At 47.9% G+C, this 21,211-nt stretch overlaps 1 protein-coding gene across 2 annotated transcripts; it reads right to left on the bottom strand.

Moving 5' to 3' along the window:
- Positions 1 to 845: 845 nt before the first annotated feature.
- Positions 846 to 20,750, bottom strand: znf318 (zinc finger protein 318). 2 transcript variants are annotated; one of them, XM_086181145.1, is made up of 12 exons: positions 19,243 to 20,750; positions 15,202 to 16,316; positions 14,601 to 14,710; positions 12,600 to 13,347; positions 10,500 to 11,691; positions 10,260 to 10,357; positions 10,079 to 10,178; positions 9,615 to 9,934; positions 7,950 to 8,150; positions 7,377 to 7,467; positions 6,870 to 6,988; positions 846 to 5,739 (listed from the first exon to the last, which is right to left on the bottom strand). In XM_086181145.1, the coding sequence occupies exons 2-12, from the start codon at positions 15,454 to 15,456 to the stop codon at positions 3,388 to 3,390; spliced, it is 5,586 nt and encodes a 1,861-aa protein (XP_086037271.1). In that variant the 5' UTR covers positions 15,457 to 16,316; positions 19,243 to 20,750; the 3' UTR covers positions 846 to 3,387. The 2 variants fall into 2 exon arrangements, with proteins under 2 accessions (XP_086037271.1, XP_086037272.1); XM_086181146.1 differs by having other exon boundaries at positions 7,950 to 8,147.
- Between the last annotated feature and the right edge of the window lie 461 nt (positions 20,751 to 21,211).

Genomic DNA, 21,211 nt, shown 5'->3' with positions numbered 1-21,211 from the left:
ACCGCCCAAAGGTTCAGTCCAACCTCCGACTGAATCAGCTCCTCCCTGAAGAGCCCATACCTCCACCTGCTCAGGTCCCCCTCTGTCCATCAGTCTCTTCTCCTTTCTCTCCCTCTTTATCTCTGTCCCTCTCTTTCCTTCAGTCTCTCTGTCTTCCTCCATTCTGTCTTTGTCTCTGTCCATCAGTCTCTCCTCCTTTCTCTCTCTCTTTATCTCTGTCTCTCTGTCTTCCTCCATTCTCTGTCTTTGTCTCTGTCCTGCTCTCCTGCTCTCTCTCCGTCCCCACTGATCCTGGATCTGCTCCACCTTCCTGCTGGTAAAGGAAGGTTCTGGTGGCTGCTGTTGCAGGATGTGCTGCTGATGGAGAATTGCTGGGTGGAGGTTCATTGAAGGAGGGAGGTGCTGGACCTGCTCTACTTGGACAGAGTCAGGACAGAACTTTGGTTGGGGTTTGGTGACGCACAAATAAACCTGACCTGACTTGACCAGTCATGACGGCGTGAGAGAGAATCCTTCCTGTCTGTCCAGGAGACAAAACAGCCAGATTGTCTTTAATAATCTTTCTGAAAAGGTGGGCTAGCAATATGGCGAACGCTCTCTCTTGCCAAAGACAAAACAATCAGCAAATATAAAAAGGAGTTTGATTACACCTGCTACAGATGCCGAACAACCCCGAGACACATTCGTGACTCCATCACTCAAACCACTTGAACCCACATCTTTGGAAGCGTCAACGCTCCTGTCTTCCTGTGATGTCATCTTTACAGGACTTGCTGTTTATTTTGGTGACAGGGTTGAAGGAGAAAAACTGGAGGGAGGAGAGTCGTTTGGTTTATTGGAAAAAGGACAGTATGTGACTGAACATTGATTATTCACAGGAAATAAAACATGTGAAGACTAATTTCCATCTGTACATGGTTGGAGGGCAGATTTGCACATAAGATTCCTTTCCAAGAAAACTGGATGACTCCTATGATAACTGGAGCACTTATCAGGAATTGGTCAACAATGAATGAAAAGAAATCCTCACTGGCAGCAACTCAAAGATTTGAAGCTAGCATAGCATAAAGCTAGAGAGCCATAGATGAAGGACTGGTACATCACGGAGGGTGAGTTGGACTCTGCTGACAGTGACGTCTCAACGTGTGGCAGAGGATGAACCATGAAAGAATCATGAGGTGTTGGGAGTTTCAACATTCTTACATTTTGTAATTCTGTAAATTTCTGCTCACAAGTGGAGCGCTGGACACATTTGGAGACATGACGGATGCGGCTGTGAACAGCGATGTGTCACTGCCCACCTGGGATCCCATCGAGGACGCACTTCAACAGCGAGGCTGATGACATCACGGGGACGTGAAAACACTCGAGCAACTTTGAACAGGAGCCTGGAGGCAGCGCGGCTCTCCAGAGTCGCAGCTTTGATCACCACTGATTGCAAGTGTCTAAGATCAAGTCACTCATTCAAACCAGGTTTTTGAGAAGCCAGGAGAAAATTTAAATTCTTCCTTATCAAAAATGTTGTGATCATGAAGGCAGAACACAAGAACCATATTTTATCTTTAAAAAATTCCTGTGGGTACAACAATAATCAATATACAATAACCACCACACCTACTTCTTTTCTCACCTTTATTAAAACTACTGAATGCAACATGTTCTACAAGATGAGCAGTTGGTTTCTATGGTGACTCACATGAACACATCGAAGGCAGGAAACCTGATGCCTTTTAGAAGCATCACTTCCTGGATCTTCAGGGAAGCAGTGTTGGTCCGTCGTGACCTTTTTATTCTACCAACTCTTGAAGCTCTCACCTCTCAATCTTAAACACCTCTTCGTCCATTTACAGGGAAAGAAATCAACAGGAGACTGAATCTGACATGGAACAGAAAACAAGACAAGTGAACAGTGAGCAGAAAGTCACCTTCAGCTGTGAGAACTTTAAAGGAACAGTCCAGCGTTCTGGTGATTAGGCCGGTTCTCTCAGTCACATGACAAGGACGTCGGTTTCATCCTAGCATCATGTCAAACTTATGTAAAAACTCAAAGTTTGGAAAAGGCCAAAGCCAAACAACAAACTGGTCAAAGTGACAGACGACCAGCCCACACATGCCTCTTAGAATTCAAGAAGCAGGTTTTGGACTCTTTGTGGAGTCCAGGACCCTGAACCGAGTCAAGAATAGGACCATTTCCACCAGTCTGACAAGACTCAGATTTCCATCATCACCTTCAGTGGTTTGGACCTGACGAACCAGCTCACGTTTTGTTTTAAAATGGAAACCAAAGTTTTCAGAAGGAATCCGCCACATGGCTGGTTAACAGATCCTCATGGAGATCATTTGTCCCAATGAAGCCAAACTGAACGTTACAGTCTCCCCTCACTAAATATCAGGAATTAAATACAGGATGGAGTCAAACCACCTCTTCAATAATGGACACATTCGTTGCTTTAGCTTCTTTTTGTTGATGCGTGTTGGATTTACAACGGGTTCCTGAATGCAACAGTATGGAAGCTGACAGCTGCAAACAACAGACACAATCAACAGGACTGGAAACAAGACACAGACGAATCCAGGGGACTGTAGGACGTTGGAGTGGAGGAGACATAAGAAAAGGTTTATTCATTTGTTAATTGAAAGCTGATACCAAATGACACTGACTACTAACACCGAAACATCGGGAAAAACACATGTTGGCACCTCTTCAAAGAAATGCTGAGAGATAGCAACCCTGCTAATGCTAACAGTGGCAGCAGTTAAGATGAACTGCTGCTGATTGATCCCTGTCCTGTGTCGCTGGGAGCCGCGGAGCTCAGCAGCATTCATATCATTTCTCCCAGAGATTCTGCTGTACTACCATTAAAACGACCTTTCGTTACAACAGTGCCAGTACATTTTTTACAGCATGCCGATCTGCAACAGGCGGCTGATGTGAAAACTTGAAGGCATCATTGTTTGAAATGAGCCGATCCAACAGTCCTTTTCATGCAAAGTGATTCAGGGCTGTTATTCCCCTAAATGCCAGTCAGACGGGCAGGATCTGCTCCACTAGGCTGTCGGTGCTCTATGATACAGACAGCGAGGTGCAAGATTCCCACTTTGACAGCACTGCTGGGAAGCAATTCTAATTGGTTGTAGGTTATCGCCCCGCGAGGGTTATTTTTGAGATTTGTAAAAGATTATGTCTTCTTTGTACTGAACAAGAGATGAAACGAGAGCGTTAATTTTTCATTTCAGACTTCTAGGAAGACTGAAAACAAGAGGATTTACCAAAACATTGAACTGGTCCTTCAGTTTCAAATCAATCACCCTGAGCGTCTCGCACCACTTTCAGATGGAGTCAGTGTTTGTAAAAGACTGTCATCTTCTCACCGCCTGGATTCTCAGCTACTCAAAGTTAAAATCATAATCAAAATCCAGGGAGGTCATGTCAGATGGGAGGCCAAGTGTTTCAGGAGTGATCTCCATCATTTTGGGGTCATCCTCACTGGGTGTCCCATCCTCCAGATGTGACCCAGAGCACTGGTCCAACATATCCAGGCCCTTCTGGTCTGAAGCTGTTGGGTCAGAGTTTCCTGCAGCCGGCCCAGGTTCTAACTCAGACTGGTTCTGCTGAAGCTGCTGCTGCCGGGTCTGGTTTCTAGTTTGGGATCGAGTTTGTCGTACGGGATGGGAGATGGGAGGGGTTCTCCCTCTAGTTGCCTTGCCTCTAGTTTTAGGACTTCGCATGAGTTCAGGTTGAGTTGCTGGAGATGATTCGGGGGGACTCTCTGGAATGACAGGGGGCTGGGTGTCCTGGTGGGATGTGGCATCGGACTTTGGATTGGACTGGACTTCTGGAACCAGTCTGGGCTGGTTTTCATGTACACTTGGAGTCTGTGACTGAGCTGTTGATATCTGTTTTGGTCGAGTTTGTGAAGTCTTTCGCAGAGCTCCCTCAGGGGTTGAAACTGGGGTTGGCTGCAAGGACCACACTGATTCAATCTGAATATCTGAGCTTGACTGGGTTTGTGGACTCTGTGATGAACTGGTTGGTTGGGGCGGTGGAGCAGTCTGATCCTCAGGTGTAGGCTGGGGCAGGGTCTTAGCCTGGATCTTACATTGTGAGTGGGCTGGACTTTTACTACTGCTTCCATTGGCTCTGTCATCAGTTGTTACAGGTTTGCTGAAGGAGGATGCACCGGATCGACCACCACTGCTGTAGAAGATATCGAACAAGTCCTTGGCTTTGGCTGCAGCCAGGTTACTCTTCAGTTTTTCAGACCGCTGACCAGCATCACCCATGTTCATGAAGGGTGGAGGCTTGACAAACACCGTCTGAGTCTGCTCACTCTCCGGGACACCAGGAGCTGCCACATCAGACATGATCTTTATCATTTTTGACTGTTCAGATTTATCAATTGCAGCATTAGATGACGGCAGGGTAATCTCAGGTGAAGTAGGTTTAGAATGCAGTGGTGTGGGCATGGACACTGGTGGAGGTAGTCTAGGCCCTACTGGCTGAATGGTTGTCACCAGAGGAGCAGATCTAGAACCCATTGGAGCAGATGAACACAAGGGGAGAGCAGGTGTAGACACTGGTGGAGCAGAAGTAGTCACCGGAGGTGCGGGTCTAGGGCCAAAAATCCCTGGTTTTGAGACCAATGTTGTGTGCATCGCCTCTGGGGTGTTATTCTGAGTGGGGAATATGGGGTTGTATTTTGGAGGTGGCACTTGTACTCCTGATTTCTGGGATCTCATAGAGAGGAAAGTATTCAGAGGTGCAGGTTTCCCCATCATGGCAGTTTTTCTCAAGACTGCAGCAGGCGCAGGTAGGTTGGGCCGGATTCTTCCTTGACTGCCGCCATTGGACACCCAGGGTGGAGTCACGCTGCTCTGGCCTGACAACTTCTGTGCTATCTCCTTAGCAAAAGCCACCGACTTGGCAAAAGAATCCTCTGCCGACATTGGCTTGTCCTTCACAGCGGCTTCGTCATCCTTGATGAAGTCTGCAGCGATCTTCTGGGCTTCCTTTGCCAGCACATTCTCCCTCTTCTTCCATGTAAATTTTCCAAATGAAGCTGATGTGGTTGCAGGTGCTGGTTTTCCAGCTTCCAAGCTCTGCTTGCGGAGCTTAGCTCTCATGGCTGGACTGGGTCCACAGAGCACTTTGGGCGGGTCGTAGGGCTTCGGTGGGGGTTCAGGCTGCTTGTTGAGTACTGGTTTCTCCAGCTCAGGGTTTTTAGAAGCTTCCTTGTCAGCCTTAGCATCTCCTTCACCTCTGTCCCGATCATATTTGGATCTGGAATCAGAATATTTACCAATTCTATATTTGTCACTGTCTTCCATGAGGCCATATCTAGGCCGGGTGTCATATTTGCCATCTTCCTCTCGACTGTACCGGTGACGACTATCTTCCTCTCTGCTGTAACGATATTTTTCGTCCTCTTTGTATTTATATTTTCCATCCTCGCCTTTCTTGTTGGTACAAGGACTCTCTTCTTTCTTACTCAATTTTGGCATCTCCTCCTCTTCCTCTTTTTTAAATTTAGGCTTTTCCTCTTTAAGCCCATCATCCTCTTCCTTCTTTCTCTCTTTGTCCTTTTTCTCCTTTTTGTGTTTGTTTTTTTCCTCCTTATCTTTACTGCCTTTCTCCTCGTCTTCGTGTTTGCGTTTCTTTCCACTGGTGTCTGAGGCCAGTCCGGCCTGCCGGTCCAGGTTCCTCCTCTGTTCATACAGTGGATTCTCATACATTTGTTTCTGGTGGTGACAGAAAGGTGAGAGAGGGATGTCATGAATGCAATTTCTGTCTGACACAAAAACTTAAAATCTCATCAGCAACAAATGAGGCCTCCCAGAGCTTGTAGAACTACAATCTGTCTGCTGCACATCTACCTCCAGCGAAATGATGAGCATCGGCAAACCTGATGTCGTTTATTTACAGTAATACTATTCTTTATATTTTTTTTAAAGATATACAGTTACAACCCTCAAATTAAAATGAAGTGTGGTGTTTTCAACATGTTATCTACTAACCATGAAGGTAGCAGCAGATTAGCTCTACTCTCTTGCTAGCTTTAGCTCTGCTAGCCTCTTCACAGGTCCATCTTGGTGGTGGAAGTGTCTGATTAAGATTTTTGTTCCTTCGCTTCTTACTTTAGACGTATAGATCTCCTAGTTTTTTAAATGTGTCTGTACTCACAGTCAAGAACTGATGAACTTCAATGCTGCAAGAAAGTAAGCACGTGTGTGCAGTTGGCGATCCTGTGATGGATCAGCTGACCTCCAGCAAGCAGCTGATTGCTAGGTGGAGTCACACGAATGTGCGATTTTGTTCCGCAGTACAAAAATCAAATGCTTCACTTTTTTTTTACTGAAACAATTGTGCTACGACGAGACGGACAACACATTGCCGTTATGTCTTTATTCTGATCAATTTAATTGCAATTAAATTTAACTGAAATCTGCCTTTTGGTTTGGTCTGCATGCATAATTTAGGTGGAAATCCTGTGACCATTGTGATTTGAAATAAAAAAAGCATAAAAAATAACCATCAAATCAAACCTATGAACAAGAATAATAACTAATAAGAGACAACTTGCAAAGTCAGAATAGCAAAACAATGGATGTCTGTTGTCTACCGAGCAGGTCGTGTCCAACAGCTTTTCCTTTGAAAGCCATTAGCAACCACACGATGAAAGCTGTGAGTCAACCAAAGCAGGGAGCTGAATGAAGTGTAAATGTATCTTTTTCTCCAGAGTTTTGTGGTGAGAGAAAGACAATTTTATTCATCCTGTTAGTATTGAATTAGAGACAAAAATATACTGGGACTCAAGAACAGCAATGTAAACAGTTTCACTTCTTCAACCTGCGACGGCAGCGTTGAATACCTTATAGTTCTCATTGTGAGTGTGTGTGGTCACATGCTCTTCAGCACAGATGGCATCCCCATAAAACTCTTTACACAGCAGACAGAAGAACCCTCTGATGGGTAGCAGGAACTCTGAACCTGCAGTAAAACACAGCAACACAATCAGTCCACTAGGTGGTGATAAAACTAAGGGGTCAATGTTTTTTTACCTGATGGTTGCCTCGGTTGGAGGCACCTGTCATGACAGGAGGGTTATAAGATATTGATAGATACAAGTTGGCACTTGAGGGTGAAATGAAACAAGGAATGAATTGACAGCAGAGGTGTGGACAGGATCTCCTCTGTGCTTCGTGTCTTTGTCACTTCGTTAGTACAGTTTTCATTAAGACACAGTGAGATCCAGACTGAGAGACACCTGGAAGCAGAAGATGGCTAACAAATTTCAGCGGCTCGGACACCAGGATCATCTGAGACAAACACAGCTGTGAAACAACTCGAGAAAAGCCTGAATTTGCAACACACCAACCTTTGGCAGGTTTTGTCAGCTTCTCTTCTGACAGCATGTTCTTGATCTTGGTGGGAGTGGAAGCCCAGGGTCGGTCGTACGGGTCCAGTGTCTGTGCAGTAGAAAGGACCCGTGTGATGACAAACACCATCAAAATGTATGAAGATGACCAACTGGAATGCGCACAAATGGAGTGAAACTGAAGACACTGCTAGAGTCAATGAGGAAACGCAGCACGAACGGCTATAAAACACCTCTGACTCATCAGCTGATGTACTGAGAAGCGTTACAAATTTTCAGCACTGCTGTTTTCACAGTTCTGCCGACAGACTCAACTAACTGATGTAATGTGGGTTTCTTCAAATACAGGAACACATCAAGTCAACTGATGAGTCACTGGAGTTGGAAAAGGGTCGCCAGTGTGCTCATCACCATGCTTACAGCACCACACAGGCTCCCAATCCTAAGAGTTTTAGCACAGAATCTCACTTTTTGCAGCAAGGTGATGTGACTTCTGTGTGTGTCTAATGACCAGCTGTTACTGCCACTTTCCCTTTGTGAATCTAGAGGTATTGCAGGTAAAGAGGAACCAACCTTGCGGTGCAGTTTGCTGTGCAAGTGCGTGAAAAAATCAAACATGGAGCCAGATGTGAGGTTACAGTTTTTGCACCAGTGGTTTCCAGCATCATAGTACTCAAATGGCTCCAGCGGCAGAGTCTGAAGTGGGGCAGGAGCGATGGTGGGGGGTTTATCTGGAGATGCTCTTGACACTGGCGGTGGGACTGAGAAGGTCTGCTATGAAACAAACATGGAGGAGAGTCAACATGGATTCAGTCCAACAGAAACAATGACACAAGAAGTAATTTGGATTTGAAACTCAGCAAAATGTGAAAACAAAATTTTCTTACCTGCAGTATCTTCCAGCCTCCAAGACGCTAGTGCAAATTAGTGAGATTACGCCGTCTCGCTTTTACAAAGTTACATGTTGAAACTAAAATTTTATCATGTTTGTCCAAGACTTCATCACAGATGCCGAAAGCCAGCTTTGTGTTCACGAGTCACATGAGCTATAGAGCAGTGGCATTTGACTAGAAAATAGTGAAAAAGTGTTATATTTTCTCACCGATTCTATTTTATGATGGGACGAACACTCCAGTAGCAGACTAGAATTGTTGATGGACTGCTGCTACCAGTGAAAGGAACTGAGACGTGCCTGTCACTGAGAAATCATGTTCATATTCACAGAGATGAAAACCTACCGTGTTGAAGAAGAGCTTAAAGAGCTGACCACCACAATGATGGCTATGCCTCGTAGCTGCATTCCACACCGTAAACAACGCTTTGGAAAGTAAGAAGGGGATGCATGTAAACGCCCAGAGTGTGAATACGTGTCTTCATAAACTTAGACTACCTTCAGTAACAGTCTCCAACTGTTTCTTTCTTCTTTTTTCCTACTTAAATATTTTAGTGTTTAAAGGTTCAGTTTGAGGCTGAACTGAACGACCTTCCCGTTTCACACCAGCAGGGTTACGATGTGACCAGAGGTGTCCACCCTACGACGGCACATGTTCTGACACTCAGTAGGTCACTGTAGCTGCTCACAAAATGAGACTTTCTTCTTGTTTGGTGTCAGTCATTTGCCTCTCGTGAGCTGCTGGCCTTTTTCTTAGGTATGCCCGCATCCACCCACAGTGCATTTACTGAAACCGGTTCATGTCGATCTATCTTCAGGGTTTTTTGTATGACAGGAACACCAGGACAGTTGACCAGTGAAGCAGGAAGTGTCTGTACACCACACCAGACTGATAAACTAAACCTCATGAGGTCCCTAGCTACCATGTTAACGCACAAACACAACCCTTCCAATGTCATGACACCGAAAAAGGGCTCAAATGAACTCATAAAGCTCAGCTGTTTTCTTAAACATCGTAACTTCAACTGAGATGACGCACAGGCAATGACACCATCCACTGACTTAATACCGTGACCATGACAACAGGACTTGCCAGATATGATGGAGTTGCAACTGTGAACTTTGCTTTTTGTGTTTATAATCAGACTTTCACCACAATTCCACATCATATCAGACAAGTGGTTGAGTTGATCTATGTGGAACCTGACCGCTAACCGTTTTTGCTAACAGGAGTGGGACACATCCAGACACACCGTCTCTGCTCTGACAAGACGTCCAAGTCACGATGGACGTCTTGTCAGAGCAGAGGCATGGCATCATCTGACCTCCTCTGCCCGTGTTTGTACCTTGTTTGCTGTGGAGCTGCTGGTCATCTTCTGTCTCTCAGGACTCTTCTCAGGCTCCCGTTTCTTCTTCTGTGGTGGTGGCTGTGATGCCCCCCCCTGGTCACCAGCCATCTTGCTAGGCCTGTGGGGCCGGTCGGACGGGCTCAGGCCCAGAATGAGGGCCACCTTGTCAATCTCACTACGCTTCCTCTCGGCTGCCTCGTGCTCCTTACGGAGGTCAGAGATCTGAGTCATGACCTCCTCCTGCAGGCGGCTGATCTCCTGCAGCAGTGGATCTTTGTGGCCGTCTTTCTCTCGCCGCTTCTTCCTAAGCAGCTCTCCTGATGGCATCACAGGTTAATAGGAGAATGACAACCACCAACTAAAATATAAACTAACAAAGAACTATGTGGTACACTACAAGCTACCAAATAAATATACAGAGGAAGCTCAACAGTGGTATGAGTGCTGGTGTGCTCAGGAACCTTGCTGCTTTCGGAGTCGCTCCAGCTCTTTCATAAGATACTCCTTCTTCTTCATGCGCAGCTCTCGCTCATGTTTCAGCTTTTCACGTTCCTCCAGAACCTCAAAACACAAGCAGACAGCTGTCATTGACACCTCAAACGACAGTAGACAAGATGTTGTCATCACCTTCTCATCACAAACCTTCTGCTTCTGGCTCTCGTTGTTCTTCTCCTCTGACACTCTTGTGTCCCTCACAGTTGCCTTTCCTGTCGCTGCGTCCTGAGAATTTGCCCCCACAGCTAGAGACAAACCAGCCATCCATCAGTTAATGCGTCAATTCACAGATCAATCAGTTCGTCTCAGACATGAGAGAACATTTTTTTGGAAACACATTGACGCCTCCTGTTGGAGCTGCTGACCAATCTTTAAGTTCTCACTGACCTTTGACCTCAAGCTGGGGGGTCTGTTGGTTGAAGGGTTGTTTGTAGGGCAGAATGGGGGGGAATTTGCCTGTGCCAGTGGGAGGGGGCAGGGTCATGCTAGGGGGCGGGTACATGGGTGGCCATTGCTGTTGCATGTAAGGCAGGTAGTTCCCATACTGGCTGTAGCCCGGAGGCGGATAGCTGGGTGCCATCATGTTGTGGACCTGGGGGGGCGGGTAAGTGGGAATGGGTACCCCAGCATGTGGGGGGATGCTGTTGGGGGCTGGGGTTTGTGGCAGTGGCTCTTTGAGAGTGGGCGGGGCTCTGTTGGGCTGCGCCGTGTCTGTGTGGGATTTGGCAGCTTCGCTCTTCCTGTGGCTGTCTTCGCTGCTCCAGCTGGCCATGCGCTCATGGCTGCCACTCCTGCTGCTGCTGCTGCTGCTGCTGCTGCTGCTTCGGCCGCGCCTCCTGTGTCCCCGTCTGCCATTTGAGCTATCCGATGAGTACCGTCTGTGGCGTGTGGGCGTTTTGGGCGGCGGCTTGCTTCCGTGCAACCGCTCCTTGGTCCTGGCGGCCATTTTGCCAATCTCAGCCACACCAAGGTCAAGGCCTATGGTTTTTAGCAGGTCCTGGATCTTCTCGTACTCCTCCAGTGCCTGACGCTCGCCCTCCTCCAGTGGCTCTGTTCCTGGTGGGAAGGTGTTTGGGACGTGGGCAGAAATGTTCTGGTCAGGCCTGACAGCAGGCGGGCTCGCATACCTTGTATCAACCTCATTTGTGGTGGGAGGGGCTTGAAGGTGATGCTCTGCTGTAGGAGGGAAGCTGTATGCCTGTGGTGGATAATCGCCGTACAGCACCTCCTCAGTCACATCTCCATACATATCAAGCCCGTGATGTGCGACTGGTTCAGACAGGGTTTGAGGTTTCGGCTCATCCGGGTCTCCATACAGGAACCTCTCCTCATCATCGATGTCATCCATCACCTTCTCATGGGCCTTTGCTACCCCGGATGCTGCCATTGGGCCCAGCATGTTCAGGATCTCGTTGATCTCTGTGTTTAAGCTGGCACGCTGCACCATCTGAGGATCGGACCGCAGCTCTGAAAGAATGGACGCCACCATGTGAGGCTCCATGCCTTTAACGGCCAGGAGCAGCTGGTCAGCCACGTGAGAAATGTTGGAACCGTCTGCCGCTCTGGGAGAGTCAATGCTCTGGAACACAGAACAGATGAGCGAGGAACTGTTCTGATTGGCTGACACCCTGACAGATTGCTGTGCTGAACAATAAATTTGAAAATAAAACAAGAATCAGCTGCAATAATATCAGCAGCTTTGGTACCAGTTTCCCAAAATTACGTATGTCTGGCAGTTCAACAGGTGAGTGAAAGATAAAGTTGTTATTTACTAGTTGTATTGGAGAAGACACGACACCACAGACCACTGTCCACACCAGGCCAGTGATGAAGGGTGATCGACAGCTGGCGTCCAGTGTGAGACCGTGACAGAAGTGTGGTTGTCTTTATATCTTCTAGGTGGACGACACCCCATGGTTGTTCTGAGCTGACTGTTCATTGCCTCTGTGTATAAAATTTGATGATAAATATTCTAAACTGGTGATTAAATCAATAGGGTCAGTTTCTGATTGTTCCTCATCCCTCTACTTTACGACTGTGCTGTCAAGAATATTCAAATCCGTGAACAATGTTCCATGGTAACAGGAACCTTCCATAGACACAGTGGTCAGTGCTCAGCGCACCCCTAAAGTCCTTAAAGCAGGTTTCTGTCACAGGCCAGCAGAGGGCAGCAGCACCACAGGGATGCGGTTGGACAGTTTTGTTATCTGTGTTTTGTGATTCCAATATTAAACCCAAGGAAACTGCCAAAAGCTCTAAACGACTATCAAACGGTCAAACTACCATCACATCAGACATTTCTGGCCTGCCAGCAAACACTCATCAAGGGTTTCTTCAAGACAGCAGCAACACTTCTGACAGGAGACAACTGAAGCGTCAGCAGAGCATTTTAGAATCCTTGATTTGTACCTCCTTCAGTTGGGCAACGGATGGTGTGACTGCCATTCCCCTCGGACACCCACTGTAAGTTTGCCGTCAGTTACCTACCCTGAGCGACGGCGAGTCGTCCGAGTCGTTGCGTCTCTTCAGGATGGACTTAGTCGGAAGACTCAGCAGCTCCTCCAGTTCCTTCCGGCGTCGAGCATTCTGAAGTTCACCAAACTCCCTACTGGATTTGTCTCGAGTGTCGTCTGAACTACAGCTGCTGGAGCTGGAACTGCAACTCCTCTTCCTGCTCTTACTGCGTGCATGGCTAGCTGCCCTACTGTGGGTCTGACCTCGGCTTCGCCTTCTGGACCTTGACCTTGATCTGGACTTACTCTGGAAACGACTCTTACTGCGCCCCCGGCTCTTGGCCCGGCTCCGGTCTGAGCTACGACTCTGGTTGCGCCCCCGGCTCTTGGCCCGGCTCCGGTCTGGGCTACGACTCTGGTTGCGCCCCCGGCTCTTGGCCCGGCTCCGGTCTGGGCTACGACTCTGGTTGCGCCCCCGGCTCTTGGCCCGGCTCCGGTCTGGACTGCAGCTCTGGCTGCAGGGCGGGCTCTTATTTCGGCTCTGGTCCCTGCTGTGGCTCTTGCTGCGGCCATGACTCTTGGCCCGGCTCCGGTCTGGACTACAGCTGTGGCTCTTGCTGCGGCAACGACTCTTGGCCCGGCTCCGGTCTGGACTAGAGCTGTGGCTCTTGCTGCGGCAACGACTCTTGGCCCGGCGGCGGTCCGGACTATGACTGTGGCTGTGTGGGTGGCTCCGCCCCCGGCTGCGACCATGTTCATATTCAGAGTGGTGGTGGGGGACTCTGTAGAAGAGATGAAAACAGATTCTGTCACATAAATTGTTGTTGATGAATTTATTTGGACGGGCGACCCGTCCAGGGTGAACCCCGCCTCTCGCCCGTTGACGCTGGGATAGGCTCCAGCCCCCCCGCGACCCTGAATAGGAATAAGCGGAAGATGACGATGGATGGATGGAATTTATTGGGTAGTTCTAGCTCATCGGCATCAAGTCTCCTGGAACCTTCATCCTGGATCGCTGCTCTATCGAGTCTTCTTTCATGAAGCTCTGTGTAAGAAGTTCAGCCCAAACTGGACCTTTGGTGAATCCTTGACTGTGATGGAATGTTGTGGTATAATGACCTGATGGTATACATTGGTGAGGAGCCAGATACCCGTGAAACAAGTATCCAGTTCAGATCAAAGTATTTTTCATGAGTACACGTCATGTTGTTAATACAGGTTCTATAACTCAGAGTTTGTTCTCCAGGTCTGACAGAACTACCGCATTTTGTTACTTTAGCCAGTAAATCATGTTGAAGAACTGATTTAGCCTCTAAATGTGAGGATCTATGGACAGCCCGGTGGAGCAGTGGTCCTCCCTGTGGCCCCCATCAAGAAGGTTGTGGGTGGAGCAGTGGTCCTTCCTGTGGCCCCCCAGCAAGAAGGTTGTGGGTGGAGCAGTGGTCCTTCCTGTGGCCCCCCAGCAAGAAGGTTGTGGGTGGAGCAGTGGTCCTCCCTGTGGCCCCCATCAAGAAGGTTGTGGGTGGAGCAGTGGTCCTTCCTGTGGCCCCCCAGCAAGAAGGTTGTGGGTGGAGCAGTGGTCCTTCCTGTGGCCCCCCAGCAAGAAGGTTGTGGGTGGAGCAGTGGTCCTCCCTGTGGCCCCCATCAAGAAGGTTGTGGGTGGAGCAGTGGTCCTTCCTGTGGCCCCCCAGCAAGAAGGTTATGGGTGGAGCAGTGGTCCTCCCTGTGGCCCCCATCAAGAAGGTTGTGGGTGGAGCAGTGGTCCTCCCTGCGGCCCCCAGCAAGAAGGTTGTGGGTGGAGCCCCGGCTGCAGCACGGGGTCTTTCTGGGTGAGTCTCCATGTTCTCCCTGTTCCTGCTGGGTTCTCTCTGGTACTCCAGCTTCCTCCACAGTCCAAAGACATCAAGAGGGACCAGGTTAATCCAGACTCTAAATTGACCGTAGGCGTGGCTGGGAGAGCCAATGGTTGTCTGTCTCTATGTGTTGGCCCTGCCATGGACTGGTGACCTGTCCAGGGGGAAGTTGGTGTGTTTACCTGTCATGATGTCGGGAAGGGGTGGAGCCAGATGGCCCTGTCAGCTCGTTACCAACAGTGATGACCAGGTTGTGGTCGAGGGGAACCGTTCTGCAAGGTGATGGAGAACTCTGCAACAAAATACAAAGAGTTTAAAAATGGTAGGAGGAGAACGGTGTGGGTTGTGACGCCAGCACGTGGGATGCCACTGAGTTGGGACACCAGTGTCCGGGATGGCAGCGTGTTGGGTCAATGGTGGCTTCAATCCCACACCTGCCCAAGAAATGTGAGGTCATCGGCGAGTTTTGAGTGTCTGCAAAGAACCATGAATGGTTAGGTAGAGGTTGCCATGGTAAACTCCTCTGTACCACGTGACCCAACTCTTTACTTCTTAGCTTTATTCACATGTAAACATGAATCATCTTTTCAATCTCGAATCCAATTACAGCAACAGAACCACGTGATTTTACGTTCATTTATTGAGTATAACGTTCAAAGGGAAAAGTGTCGCGACCACGTGCCTCAGTTCGTCAACATCTCCGTTGTTTCAAGTTCATAGTCGAAGCTTAAAGCGTGTCGAACCTAAAAAGCTGTGGGACTTTAACTAAACTGGTTCCCGCACCTCTCTGGCCGGAGCTCCGGGCCAGTACTCCCCACCGCGGTGGCCTCCTGGCCCGGGGGAAGGGTACCTCCTTCTCGGCGGGGAACGTCGGTAGTCCGGGGGCCCGTGGTCGTGGTAGCCAGGATGGTACGGAGGTCTGGGCCGGTTCCGGTCGTCTCTGTGGCCCGGTGCTGGGTAAGGCCTCGGAGGCGGTGGGCCTCGGCCGTCGAAAGGCAGCGGGTAGCCTCCTCTCGGCGGAGGCCGGCCGCGGTACATCCTCCCTGCGGAGATTGTCGGGATCCCCGCGTCCACCGGGCAACGGTGACGGCGTTTATCGACGCAGAACCCGAACCGAGACGTGCAGCCGTTTTGACGTGGAACGACGCTCCGCGGTGACGGCTGAAGAAAGAGAAACAAACGACGAGCTTCTCCTTCTCCTCTTGCTCTTCGAATGGTGGTTGGCAACCAGCTTTCGTTGCATTACCGCCACCAACTGGACTGGAGTGTGGATTCGGCGGTCAACCTCCACTCACCTGGAGTCTTTGCCGTAACCCAGTATTCTTCAAAAAGAAATCATAAAAAGGAAAGAAATTTCACAGATTCTCTTGGCAGTATTTCATGTAGATTTCATGTCACCTGGTTGTCATGGAGTTGTTTAGTCTTTCTTTGTGTGTCTCGATGGGATGGAGGAGAACCCGTGCTGGCCTGCTCCACGTGTCCTGACTATTGAGACGTTCACGCGCACCATTGACCTGCTGTGTCAGCATAAATAAAGTTGTGTGTAACCCTGTGTGCGCCTCCACGTCCTCGTCCTGCTTCCTCCTCTTCTTTCCCACTTTACTCTGAGTTCCATACAGGCGCCTCCCAGACTGCTCATGATCGCATCAACCTCTCCATTTCGCTTAACTTCAGCTACACTCTGGATTTCTGCTCTGCTACGTTTAAGATCCATCTCTGGATCAAGCTCCTCTGTTGCTTTCTCCGCTCATTCGTCTGCCAGTTCATTCCCTCCTCCACCTGTGTGAGCCTCAGTGTTGGTCAAACCCCCTTTCCTCAGGTTGTCAGCTGTTGGCGGGACTGGAACACTGTCCTGCCTGGACTCAGCACATTGAAGGCAGTCGCCGCTGCTCCCTGCACTGTAACGAAATGACCATGGAATTTACTGGAACTATCTGGCGAAAAAGTTGCCCATAAAGTCTTGTAAAATTGAATCCTAAAACATCACTGTGACAAAGAAGTACAGTCATTTCTTGTCAGGCCCCCCCGCAAAAACAAATATCAAACGTGATCTTCAATTCTATCAAAATTACAGAAGTTGCAATTTGTTGTTGAAGAGTTAATTTTTGTTTGTACGTCAGCATCTTTACAAAGTCAAGAAAGTATGAAATATTTGGAATGAGATGAACCAAAAACGATCAACGCTTCATTGGACCAGTTTCACCCGTTAAATAGAACCAAAGTCAGAGCTGCAACAAAACATCTATCAAAACGGTCCTTTTACAACTTGCAAAGCTTTTTTCCTGAACAACTCCTGAGTCAGAGCCTGAGAAGGAGACCGATCAAACACCTATCACCTCAACATGAGCAGCAGCTGTGATTGGTGGCTTTCATGTGTTCATATGGTAGCAACAGGCTGTGGCCCGTCGCCTGTGATGGCAGCCCTGGCACAGCCAGCAGCTCCTCTGTGGGAACAGTCCCACCTTTTCTCTACACCCATCAGTGAGCCTCAGGTGTCCGTGACCCTGTCACCTGTTCACCTGTCGTCCTTCCATGGACCTCTCTGGTCGCTACTGACCACTGCAGACCAGGACAACCTCACATGATCTTGTGGAGATGATCTGACGCGAATGTCAAGCAATGCAAACTGGTCCTCATCCAAGTACATCAGGGATGGGCACCTTTAATGCTGGGGGGCCCACGTAAGACCGCACACTTCACCAGATATGATAAAACTGTCAATTTCCATGTTTGTACAATGTATGTTTATTGACCCAATGTACAGTGCGGTAACTTCATATTTTCATGCTCCAATGCATGTATAAAAGTTGTACTCCTCTTTGATAAATAGGAAGACAAAAGGTGTGAAGCTAACAAAAAATAACCACTTGGGTTTTTTTCCCAGTGCAAAGGTCCCTCATGAAAATAAGACATACCTCCAAGATGGCCGACAGCTGCAGAACAGCACACCAACTTTAATTGGAAGAACTTTTTTGTGCATTTTTACACTACACTTTTTTTTTTTTTAAACATTTTCCCTGAATACCCGCACCACTATTAGTAGTGGGCCGACTGTAGTTGTCTTTTAATGAGAAACTTGTGCCTTTGCCTGCTGGTGCACAATTGCCTGGATATCAAAGTCAGTCTTTGTGCGTCCAATCTGCACGAGATGAAAAGTGCGTCTCCGTGAGCCCGTTTCTCTCTTTTGACTTGATGTGCTTCATTGCTGAAAAACTGCTCTCACAAATATTCCTGCTCCCAAACGTACTGGTCACTGAGTGCAAACTCTCTGAGGTGTGGACAACAGGACTGTGGAAGCAGACTCCAAAAGGAAATTCCCTTCTCAGTGCGCCTCGCTTGAAAAAACGGATGTGACTGCAGGTCGCAGTTCCAGCTGCAACTCTGGAGGTTGCTCACTGACAGCTGCGGAGAGGGGGTCCACGAAGTGCGTTATCTGAGGCGGCGACGCGTGAAAATCTTGGAAACAATGCTTAAACTGCATTGTGTATTTGTGAAGTAACTTTTCACATTGAATTACATTTTTTTGCGTCTCCTCACAAGCGGGACAGTCTGTCAAAATCAGAGGTTGGGATGATAATCCCTCTTTGAACAGGTCTAGTTTGCGCTGAAAGGCAGTCGTGTGTGCATACAGGTCACACAGTTTGGTCTCGCCCCTGCAACTTTGTGTTCAGGTTGTTCAGATGTGAAGCAACAGTGTCTTTGAGCTTCTTGAGGTAAGTCCTTACATCACCACGAACGCTGTCCTCCAAAAACGCTGGGATTTCAGAGTGCAGTGCAAAAAACCCGCTCCAGACACTTCCCTTCACTTCCTCCAAAAAGGCCATGAATCTCCTGTGACTGAGGGATCTGTTTCCACCTTGGATGAGATTTGTTACTTTCGTCACCAAATCCATAACCTGGCTAAAGTTGAGTGTCTTGGCACAGAGGGCCTCCTGTAGATGAATTAAATATGCGTTCAATTAACCTAGGTTTTGTCCTGCATGTCTCTTAAAATCCCCAAACCTACACTCACTCACCTGATGTATGATACAGTGCAGTACAAAAAAATAACGCCTGCTTTTGCTACTGCTGCATGTTGTCAAGCACAATTCAGGGAAAAATAATATTTTAGCATCGCCACAAACCAAGATTACATGACTGGGATGAATGTGCGTTCTGCTCATGTCAAGGACCTCAACCCGTATTCAACAGTGCAACAAGACAGAACTGAAATTCAGTTTCTCCATTCTGAAGCGATTCTGAACACATTCCCAGATTAGATCATGCCTCACAAGTCTGATCATGCATCTACATTTCTCTTGCTATTGTGGTGGCCCCATAGAAGTGTCTTCAGATTGTAAATTATACTGTCTTTGTCATACATTACAATTTGCTGCCATTTATAAAGCTGGTTTGGGGATTATTTTCATGTTCAGTTAAACTGAACAAAGGCAGAATTACATGTTAGAAATACATTTAAACGTAAAAACCGAACATCGGTACGCGAGCGACTCCACACATTAGAACTTATAAACGCAGTTTCATGCAGCCAATTATACCTTTAAAAACCCACAACCCCCCAGAAACGGCACCACAACCACTTGGTGTGGTGCACACAGGCAGGAACCCCCTCTACTCCACTCTCCTCTCCTCCATAGAAACGCGACACAAGCTATTATGACGCCTGTCTCCTCCCCTTCTGCGTCACCATACACACAACCACATTTCCATTGACTGAAAGAGTCCCATGATCCCACTAAGAACCCAATGAAGGTGCTCACAAGTTACTTCTACAACATTTCATCATATTCTTGTTTACGTGCTTCATATTGCAACCCCGCTTACCTCAATCCACAGCCACATCATCACACCACATTCTACGTTGGCCGTTCCATCCAGAATTCACCTGAAAGCATTTGACATGTTGCTGCTGCAGTTTGACTTTTTCCTTCGTAAATATGCAAAGCCAACAAAATGACCTGCGACATCTACAGCTCTGTCGTCCAGCGATCCTGCAGTGTTGCTGTGGTAGGGACTCCGAATGCTACAACACTGGTCGGACTTGGGTTAGATGGTGAAGGTGCAGACATGCCAACACGCTTCAGCAATGACACGAGATCAGAAGATGCCATTTCCTCAGCATGGTCTTATCTCGGGTGACGGCTTCATTGGGTCTTCAATACATTTCTGTTCATGTGAATGTGATGAGATGAAAACATTAACAGATTTTCACAAACCCAGTAAAATACATTTCAGGTGCTCACCAGTTGTTCTCTTCATGACCCATGGAATTGAGTTTACTGAGAGCTGGAAACATCAGTTCTGCTCCAGCACTGGACAAGAAAAGTTGAGTCTGAGTTGCCTGGTTCACCAACTAGGCTGCAGGTACCAGCCTAGTTTTTACACGACCACACCTGCCCCTGATTTGAGAGTCAGTAAATACAATGCGACAAACAGATTTGATGGAAAGCAGGTTTGGTAAAGCCGAGTAGGTTGAGTTTTAGTCCACAAGACACTGCTGGAGTTTCCAAGGGTTTGCAACAATCTTCACAAAATTTGAGGTAATTTCCATAAATATGCTAAAAAAAACGATAAACCTTCAAATACCTCCACCAATTCACTCCAAATAAACCAAGAGTCCTGTGTTGTTTTGAAAAACGTTGATGCTTTGTTGACGCGTTTGGGGAGTGATTGCAATACGAACGGGTGAGTATGCAGTGTTTTATGGACTTAAAAGCTTCAAACCAACCTTCCATCCATGTGAGGGTGAACTATGGTTTAACCTTGAGGTGCGAAAAACTCAGGGTTTCTGCTCCAGAAAGAGAAAAACTTACACTGAGGCAGTTACTCTGGCAACAAGTTCTGTGAATCCCCTGAATTTCTTCAATTAAATAATGACTGTTGGCCTGATGGACAAACCAACAGTCGCTGTGACCTCATTGACCTCTGCTGTAGCCCACCACTAAACAGAAGCAGTCAAAGAAACATTTAATTTGGGTCAGACGAAGAGCAAACAAAGGAACAAGTAAATGACAAAATACACACATACTGAAACACAATTTTATTTCAATCATATATTCCTCAAACACTGGCAAGTGTGTGTTATCCATTCATCAATACGAACTGCACTAACAAAACTTCCATTCAGAAATGCCAGTTCTGACACTTTTCATTGAAGTAAAGGAGATGGAGATGGCGGAGTAGATAAATTGATATTTATTATTTTCAGTCAAACATTTATGAGGATTCTGCATGTAGAGCTAAAACTACACATGGCTACACGTTACAGGAAAGAATACAACAGCCTGGCAACAGTGGGAAATGGGTTCTAACAGAAAACCATGGAGACCTTCTAAGTGGACTCGGAGGGCTTGTTCGCCTCCATCTCCCACTTCTCCAGGAAGTCCTGCAGATTCAGATTGAACACATCGAGGCCTTTTGGCGACAAATGGACACCGTCAGCCCGGTACAGGCCCGTGTTTGTGCCGCATCGGATGTTGTCATGCGCCAGGGAGGTGCCTCCCAGCTCTACAATAACGTTGTGGATTCTGCGGTTCACTGTGGTTCGAACTAAGTCAACTTCATGGCTGTCGGCTGAGTGGCGCCAGACCCTCCGAGGGAGGATGTTGGACCAAACAAGGACACACTGTGGAAAGATGCTCCTCATGGAAGTCAAGTCCTTCTTGACAGAAGCCAAAAGGTCTGTGGGGCTGTCAGTACTCAGGTCGTTGCCACCCAGATGCATGATGAGGACGTCCGGATTGGGCCAGGTGACCTTAAGCTGGTGCAACTGGGGCAGCAACTGGGGCCAGGT

This window comes from Aulostomus chinensis, chromosome 16 (genome assembly GCF_037954235.1).
Source record: "Aulostomus chinensis isolate RoL2024-O1b breed Wild chromosome 16, RoL_Achi_v1.0, whole genome shotgun sequence".
Lineage (NCBI taxonomy): Eukaryota > Metazoa > Chordata > Actinopteri > Syngnathiformes > Aulostomidae > Aulostomus > Aulostomus chinensis.
The sequence above is the reverse complement of the archived record's forward strand: the minus strand, read 5'-3'. Positions and strand labels throughout refer to the sequence as shown.

What these genes read in the sequence shown, in the direction of transcription:
- znf318 (XM_086181145.1), bottom strand. Translation starts at nt 15,456, where the DNA reads ATGTACCGCGGCCGGCCTCCGCCGAGAGGAGGCTACCCGCTGCCTTTC. An exon ending in GCGACTCCGAAAGCAGCAAG is followed by an intron (nt 9,935 to 10,078) that starts GTTCCTGAGCAC and finishes TGATGCCATCAG; the next exon opens with GAGAGCTGCTTAGGAAGAAG. An exon ending in CTCACAATGAGAACTATAAG is followed by an intron (nt 5,740 to 6,869) that starts GTATTCAACGCT and finishes TGTCACCACCAG; the next exon opens with AAACAAATGTATGAGAATCC.